An 8884-nucleotide genomic window follows, 5' to 3' on the forward strand; every position below is an offset into this window, starting at 1 on the left:
TGGTTTTTAATGTGTGTTTATTTGCAATTTGGATCACCGTCAGTGCGAAAGAAAAACGGACTGTGCACTATAGATTAAGTTTGCATTCAAATTAATAGTTTAGAAATATTTAACAGTTTAAAGTAGCATCATATTTAGATTCTACAATTTTTTCTAATCAAATTTCATATATAACATGTTAACAACGGAGTTACGGTTTAGAAGATATAGATAATTTTGTTTTAGAATAAAATGCAGATTGATTAACCGAAAGCTCAGTTTTTTTTTGTTAAAACACTATATGGACGGCGGGTTGATTACCTGAAACGTCAGGGGGTTTTCTAAGAAAATAAAAAAACAGTTCGGTGTGATTTAAAGATGGATTGTGGGTTGATTTCAACAAACTGACAGATTTTTTTGCAAAAAGGGGTGACGGACGACTAGAAACACTCTGTGCTTTATTATTACTAGCACAAATGCCCGTGCGTTGTAACGGGAGTGTAGAAAAAATATAACGGTGAAATATGATTGGTATGAAACGATGGGTGAGAAAAAAAGATGAAAGACGAAGCTTCGGAGGCTCGCTGCTCTAAACTTGTAAGGATTATGCTAACAAAATGATACAATAAAATGACACTAAACTTTTCCTTTGGAATGTTATTCTGATGACCTCATCAAGGGTGATGCCAGAGTTGGCAACATCTGATTCACGTCCACATATGTCATAGATATTGGTGTATGGCCAACAAAACAATTGGATGAAGGATAATGTCTGGATTGTTGACGGTATCTAGATTAGTATATTGGTGTTAGTTATTGAAAATTTTCTCACCGAGTACAATATGCATATCACATTCGATGTTAAGAGAAAACACGTGAAAAGGCACTACGCATTAACCTTACACAGGATTGATTGAAAAACAAATTAACCCGGGTTATTCGACTGCTCCAATTAGCAGTTCGTAAAGAAAAGTCAATCAGGAATTTAAGGCCCACATGTGGGTAAGGAGAAAAAATCCCCTTTGATCTCGGCCACCACCGCAACAAACTTATCACCGACACCAACGCAAAAGGGTATTTATAACTTTTATAAAACTCATCTAGTCGAGCTGGACCTAAGGGCCGCCCTACACGAGCTACACTCTGCACCTACTTCATGCATCGTCCCTCATAATTCAACTTGCTTTTAATTGTATTTTTTCCTGAATGCATTAACATTTTCTTTTAAAAACACACGAACACTTACTTAAATCACATAACATTTCTAAAATTACAAACTTTTTAACATGCAAACACTTCTTGAATTACATGAACGTTTTTAAAAAAGGGTGATTTTTTTAAGAAAATGTGAAAAATATTTCAATACATAAACTCTTTTTTAAAAACTAATACAAACATTTTAAAACGCAAAGGCACTTTTTGAAAAATCTTGTTTTTTTTTCAAAAAGCACAAACACATTTTAAATTACAGAACCATTTTTTAAAGTATGCAGACACTTTGTAAAATTATATAAGCAGATTTCACGAAAAAATACGAACCACTAATTCTGTAGGATGCACGTATAGAACTTGAAATCCACGTACGTATATGGATTCTGTATCCAAGAAATAAAATCTACTATACCTCTTTAGCACAAAATAAAAAAAATGTACCTAGTACCTTGTGTGTATCTGCGTATAATGAACTCAGAGATATTCATCTGTCCGCTCAACATGCGTGCACGCCAGCGCTAACACGTGGGTTGATAGCGAGAAGAAACCAGATGCCTCGCTGGCGCTCCAGCGTTGTGGTTCCACACGCTATCGACAACCCAATAATATAAAGAAACATCCATCCCCCAACCCCGACGAGCTCCTCCTCGGGACGCGCCGCCTCTGTCGGCTGCGCGCACCACGGCGTTCATTCTGCATCCATGCCCGACGCCGGCACCAACCTCGCCGGAGAACCACGGCCCCACCTCGCGCGCTCTTTCATTTCGCTTTTATTCTTTCCGTTTCCCCCCCCCCCCCCCCTCTCTCTGTACTCCCCCCACAGGAACGGGCCATGGCCGCCTCAAGTAGGCCCCAACCGCCGCGTCAGTCTCTACGAAGAGCTCACGCCACCAGATCTGCGGCCTGCGCTGTCCCCATTCATAGATTCGGTGGAGTTCGCCCGCCATCCCGTGCCTGCACGCCCAAGCCGCTGCACACCCCTCCCGCGAGCCACCGCTTTGCCCCGCCGTGCATCCTGGGTTGGGTAACATGGTCCTATATTGCTCACCAGTGGCATGTATTTTTTCTCATTATCATCCATCCATCCATCTTCCTCCTTTTTATTTCACCTTAAGATCATCTTCTTTCTCAGTTTTAATTTCTTTGCCCATTGTTGCCTATTGATCCCAGCCGGGGCTCGGAGTTGGATGGTCAAGAAAGGAGGACATGGAGCGAGGCGTTCTTGGTGGCCGCGCACACGGGGCAGGTGTTCACGGCGGGTTCGCACGCGCCGCACAGGGACAGGTGCCGGCAATGGAGCAGCATAACGCAGGCGTCCCACGGCGGCCGGCAGCGATGACCTCGTGGCTCTTAGCGACGCCAAGCCACGCCTGGCCCTCTACCGTCATCTGGACACATGCCATGGCGGCCGCGCCATCAAGCTCCAGCACCAAGCCAAGCCACGCCTAGCCCTCTGCCGTCATCTGGACACATGCCATGGCGGCCGCGCCATCAAGCTCCAGCACCAAGCCAAGCCACGCCTGGCCCTCTGCTGTCATCTAGACGCATGCCATGGCGTCCGCGCCCTCAAGCTCCAGCACCAGCCCCTCCTTCCTACGTTGTGCCGCCGCCCGCGTTCCTCTGATCCGACCGCGCCCGACGCCCGTGCCAGCGACCCCTTCAGCCCTCGCCACGCCGGCGACCACCAAGAACCCCGCCACCTCCTCGCTTCCGCTTGCAACGGAGGCCCGCGGGTGTGGGAGCCGGCAACGGCCGCGGCCTCGAGTGTCTCCAGCGGGGTAGGCGGTGGCACAGGGGCTGGGGCCGGCGGCTCGCGGCAGGGGGTGGCAGCGCGCTGGTGGAGATGCGTTTGGGAGTGTTTTTTTCTCGCTCGTAACTGTTCGGGTTGACCTTGGACTGCGGGTTGATTCGTATAAACTTTAAGAGCTTTTATGCAAAAGTACTAATGACGGACGACTAGAAATCTAATTTTCTTTATTATTAGGTACTAGTAAGTATGCACGTGCAATGTACGTCTTGAGTAAAATATGTTCTATTATAAAAATAATAATTTTATCATAATGCAAATCTACTTTCTGAGAAGCTGAAATCTCATGCAAAGAGCATATAATTCCTAATTCCTAAGTCATTTAAATGATTGGAAATATTTTGCTTTATGAATCAACATGCCCACGTCCATTGTGCAAGAACTACGAAAGATAATTAATTGATAGATACAAAATCAGTCCATCAAGAAAATTAAATTATGGACCCAACTAGTGCATCTCGGAAGCGGACGCCATCACAACACCTCGCCGGCAACCATGGTACCATATAGATGGTCATCATGTAGACAAAACGTTTGTCATGTATCACAATCATGACCTCTGAAACTGCATAACTTAATTCACGTGTTATTCAGTCATCATTGAATCTAAAATGAACTAAATTTGAGGTATAATATTTTCAATCAAGAGAAACATACTTTCAATTTTATTTTCTTCTAGTTGGTACCTACGAATGGGCCACTGGGGAAAAAAGATATGCAAGTGTGCGTATAGAGACAATGAAAATTAGTAGGTTCCACATGAGCTGATCAAATGACATAATTTTATCAGAGTTATGAGATATCAGTTTGTACATTTAAGAAACAAAAGATTGCTAGTTCATACAGAAACAAACCATCAAGATGCATCAATATGACATCCTCGCCCCTACAGCTGTACCAAGCAATGTCAGGTACACATGAAACCAGTCACAGAACTCGCTAATAGACAAATCAGATGCACAAACCACTAATGGTGGAACCACGCTTACTCATAAGCTGAAGGTCCTTGGCAATGTAGTTCATTTGTGGGCATTTAGTGTTAATCCTCCGATGGCAAGGTCCAAAGCCATGAAGGTATTTGCAACCTGTTATTTCAAACAGCATGCTTCTCTTGTGAACTTTCACAATAAAGCACATACCCAATTTTTAATCGTCTGGAAATTAACATAACATTGGGATTATAAGTCGAATTGCTCTTAGTGAGAAACAACAAAATCCAATAGTAGCTAACATGACCATGATGCTCCTTAATGTGTATGAAACTGAAGAAAAAAATCTCCAAACCATTATGAACTCCTAATTTCAATATCATTATCATCTCGAGCTTAAATAGGCTATAAGTACTGGTTTATTACTACATGGAAGGATAATAAATCTTATAATTTCATGAAAATATAAGTTGATACTTGATAGTACTATGATAAAGGATCAAATTATTAATTTATGAAAGTTCATTGCTGCACAAATAGACTGCCCTTAAGATTTATATGACCAACAAAAATGGACAAGAGGTGCAGTAAAAAGGAATCCATAAGTTGATGACACGCACCTTCAAAAGTTTTTGCATATGTACAACACTACAGAAGTCCAATTTTTTTGCTGAATGGACCAAACTATACAGCCGTATAGCAATCTCAAAGCTCTCCCACCTATCTATACGGATCGAGATCCTCCAACGTAGCTCAGCCTACTGCAGAGGGACGTGATGTGCGTATACCCCGTTAGTAAGCCATCCGATGGCAGAAGCATTCACTCGCAATGAAAAGAAGCGACGCTTCGGCCCGTCAGCAGCCCACAATAAACACAGAAAAGAACAAAATGGATATCTCCTTGTTCCCCTGGAATTCCCCTTCTCCGCCGTGGTCGAACAAGCTCTCGGCGCATCCTCGCCGTCGCCATTCGTTCGCAAAAGGAGCCGTGGGCACAGAGCAACACGTGCAGCGGGAGCCCCCGTGGTCGGCGGCGGCCGGGATACAGAGCAACACGCAGAGGGAGCACCCTGGTCGGAGGCGGCCAGGATACATGGCAGCACGTGCAGCGGGAGCCCCTGTGGTCGGCAGCGTCCAGGATACAGGCCACGCGCGCTACATGGGCTCCCGTCCTTCATGCGGGTCTAAGGGCGTCCAGTTGGTCGGCCTCCTCGAGTCACCGCCCGTGGTGGACAGCTCGGCGTACGCACGCAGCAACCTCATGTCGAGCACCTGCACACCCATCTCCATGGTGGTGGTCGGCTGAACCACGCCGTCGTTTCCGCACCGCTGCAGGCCGATTAGCTGATAACTGAATCTAGTTTTCAAACTTGTTAACTGAATTAGGCCATGTCTCTGTAGCATTCCACTTGCTACTTGTACATTTTCAGACTTGATAAGGATAACTGAATTTTGTTTGGCAAAAGAGATTAAGCATTCCATTTCCTTGCACAAATAAATTGGCATGAAGTAACCTTGCCATCGGCGGATCTCTTGTTCGTGCACCTTTTCCTGACCCCAAAGCCCTTTTTACGACCATAGATAAGCCAAAATGCCCAAGCTTCATCTGAATTTTTAAATTCCATGCCAACATGAGGTACCAAACCGGACAATATACCTTGCAGTGGAAAAGTAATCATGCGATAAAGGCTTTTTCATTCGCGTTTCGTTCACAGCGCGAATCTCTTCCGTCCGCTCTCGCAGGGATCCACGCCGGCTGGCCCACCCTGGGCCCACTGGCAGCAGTCCTATTTTTCTGTTTCACTCGGCTTTACGGCTGCAATACAGTCAAATCGTATCTACTTTATTCCTACCTAGCCTACTTCACGCGTGACTACCATCCCTCTCTCTGTTATCTCCGAGACCAGATCCAATCGGGCCGCCCCTCCCATCCCCCCCCCCCCCCACAGCCAGCCACCGTCGCGATTTGGAGGCCTCCGACCAGATCTTCCTCCCAACCACGACTTGGGTTGCGCTCCCCCGTCGAGCGAGCCCCACCACGGCTGCTGGCGTGCTGGCCGTCGAGCGAGCCCCACCACGGCGACGAGCCGACGACCACCACCTTCTCCTTCCCCTCCTCCGGCCAGATCCACCCGGTGCCCCTCCGACGCTTGACGTTCATATCCATACCGAGCAGGCATTGTGGGCTTGGAAAATTAGGTTTCCTTTCCCATGGTCTCACCCGTTCTTCTATAAAATCTATTTCTATTTTGTTTTGTTCTTGCTGCTCTCCTTTCTTTCCTTATTATTTTTGTTTATGTTTTAATTCCAGTGCGACTACCTACAGGCCGGTGTGGTGGAACTTGGATCATGTAGAACTCCAGCCATGCAATTTTGTTGTCGGTGTCATGGATTTTTATAGTTTGTTTGTTTCTTCCAGCTCTCCTTGCTACCTACAAATTTCTGTCTGTGTTATAAAACTCCAGTGCTACTACGATGGATCTTCGATCTCCTAGAATGCCATCACTTGCGACCTTTGTTGTCGGTCGTTCGGTGATATGGATTTGTGCTACAAGCCGTTGGCCTCAGATTTTGTTTTCTGATCTCACTTCGTATTCTCGTGTGTGCATCCCTCCGGCGGCTTCGACGGAAATTGATGCATGTATGTGCTCTCGCGTGTGCATATTCAGATTCTTGTATGCCTAGTATACCTTTCTGTTAGTTGAAGTGAACCGTAGTCACCTAATTCAAATGTTATTGTACTGTGAGGAACTATTTATATTTTGTCTTCAACTATTGAAGAAAATGTATCAGAAGTTCAGAACTGAAGAACTGGATCAAACTTTTTGTAAAAATATGTGCAATACTTTTTAGTGCATTGCTCTGCACTTTTGGGATGATAGTATGTGACTGGGATTTGCTTCGAAGCACTTTTTCTGATAATAGAGAAGTAACCAACCCAGTGCTTGCACATCGCGTTAATATTCAGGAATAAATTGAGCCCCTTGTATTATTTATGGTCTTGCTATTTCAGAAAATAATGGTGAGTCTTTTAATTTCCCAATAAAGTACAGTGCATTCATTTAGAAATTTCTGAGGAATTGTCCACTAAGTTAATTAAACACAATATGTAATGTATCAGTGTCCAGTTTCATAGACCAAAATTAATTTGAAACTTGACAACAAAAGTCATGGAAATGGCCTGCATAGTACGAAACTCGCCGCGTTTGCAAGCGAAAGTATAGCTATCCAAATTACAATCCACACGTCGTAAAAAGTAGTAGATAAGAAAAATAAATTTGTAATTCACATAAAATAAGTGATCTCTCAAATTTGACCGTCCTAAAACCCCCTCATATTTGAAATTTAAGTATTCTGATTTTAAAGTTAACATTCAACTATCTAGAACAAATCCCTAAATTAAAGACAAGGCAATAGAAAATTCCCCATGCATTGGTCTCAGATTTAAGCCCAAACTTCTAATTGTATCAATCTCCATCTGAGACCAGTTAGCACTCTTACATTATTATCGAAGGAACGGAGTATGTGAAGGAGGGAAAGGATAGAGGGGACGAGCAAACTGGTCGAGGATACAAACTGTCGGCCCTGCGCCTAGGAAAGTGACAAGCCTCCGCTCACTGCCTCGCCCGCAAGGCCATGCCACACATCAGTTAGAACTTAGAAACGAACAACCTAGGAAGGATAGGAAGTGAAGCGATCGATTCCAATTTCGTCTCGTCTACAAACTACTACAATGGGAATAATGGCATACGAAAAAGAACTTCAACTAGACACACCAAGGTCTCGTACTCTCACAGATAATCAATATCGATTTTGATATCGAGTCCTTCATGTCATGCATATGAGAACTTGAGAGACAAACACCCCAAATATGGAGTTTCACATTCTATGACCTGTCTTTTATGGCCTATGCAGAACAAATTTAGTTACACATGCTCGAGTTTGGATATCGAGAATGGATTTTGATGAACAACCTCGGCATGATAGGAAGTGGAACAATCGGTTTCTATTTCTTCTTGTCTACAGACTACTACAACGGGATTTAAACAGGTTGGGCATTACACGTGCCTGGTAGTTAAGCCATCTAAATCGAAGGACTTCATCAAGTGTGTGGCGCACTTAAGGTATAGAGAACGAAGGACTTATCAGATTTTCTTCTCTTAAGATAAAAACTTTGTTCATGCATGTTACGCACTTGAGAGATCGAACCGAAGGAACTTTACACTCATTGATAACAATTTATCAACTTCGCTCAAGCGTGTGGCGCACTTAAGCTATAGGGCACGAAGGACTTATCAAAATTTTATCTCTTATGATGAAATATATATATATATATATATATATATATATATATATATATATATATATATATATATATATATATATATATATATATGTTCATGCACACGCTGTGCACTTGAGAGAAAAATACAGAATAACTTTATCGTCATCCATAGCAATTTAAGAACTTTGCTCAAGCGTGTGGCACACTTAAGGTATAGGGCACAAATGACTTATAAAAAATTAATCTCTTATGATGAAAACTTTGTTCATACACGTTGCACGCTTGAAAGATCGATAGGGAAGAACTTTACCACCATCCATCACAATGTAAGAACTTTGCTCAAGCGTGAGGCGTACTTAAGGTAGAGGGCACGAAGGACTTATGAAAATTTTGTCTCTTAGGATGAAAACATTGTTTATGCACGCTTCACACTTGAGAAATCCATCCGAAAGAAGTTTACCGTCATCCATAACAATTTAAGAACTTTGCTCAAGCGCATGGCGCACTTCAGGTATAGGGCACGAAGGGCTTATAAACTTTTTATCTCTTATGATGAAAACTTTATACATGCACGTTGCACACTTGAGAGATCGATCTGGTAGAACTTTACCATCGTCCATAACAATTTAAGAACTTTTCTCAAGCGTGTGGCACACTTAAGGTATAGGGCAC

At 43.5% G+C, this 8884-nt stretch overlaps 1 protein-coding gene and 1 long non-coding RNA gene across 3 annotated transcripts; both read left to right on the top strand.

Moving 5' to 3' along the window:
• The first annotated feature begins 1799 nt into the window (after window positions 1-1799).
• On the top strand, window positions 1800-3268 carry LOC123135985 (uncharacterized). 2 transcript variants are annotated; one of them, XM_044555259.1, is made up of 2 exons: window positions 1800-2248; window positions 2362-3268. In XM_044555259.1, exons 1-2 carry the CDS (start codon window positions 2024-2026, stop codon window positions 2638-2640), a joined length of 504 nt encoding a protein of 167 aa, XP_044411194.1. In that variant the 5' UTR covers window positions 1800-2023; the 3' UTR covers window positions 2641-3268. The 2 variants fall into 2 exon arrangements, with proteins under 2 accessions (XP_044411194.1, XP_044411196.1); XM_044555261.1 differs by having other exon boundaries at window positions 1801-2215.
• Window positions 3269-5871: 2603 nt separating this feature from the next.
• On the top strand, window positions 5872-6614 carry LOC123135986 (uncharacterized). Its single transcript, XR_006466423.1, has 2 exons — window positions 5872-6126; window positions 6239-6614. It is a non-coding gene; the product is annotated as an uncharacterized lncRNA (long non-coding RNA).
• Window positions 6615-8884: the final 2270 nt, after the last annotated feature.

This window comes from Triticum aestivum, chromosome 6B (assembly GCF_018294505.1).
Source record: "Triticum aestivum cultivar Chinese Spring chromosome 6B, IWGSC CS RefSeq v2.1, whole genome shotgun sequence".
NCBI classification, from domain to species: domain Eukaryota; kingdom Viridiplantae; phylum Streptophyta; class Magnoliopsida; order Poales; family Poaceae; genus Triticum; species Triticum aestivum.

What these genes read in the sequence shown, in the direction of transcription:
- LOC123135985 (XM_044555259.1), top strand. Translation starts at nt 2,024, where the DNA reads ATGGCCGCCTCAAGTAGGCCCCAACCGCCGCGTCAGTCTCTACGAAGA. An exon ending in ATATTGCTCACCAGTGGCAT is followed by an intron (nt 2,249 to 2,361) that starts GTATTTTTTCTC and finishes TATTGATCCCAG; the next exon opens with CCGGGGCTCGGAGTTGGATG.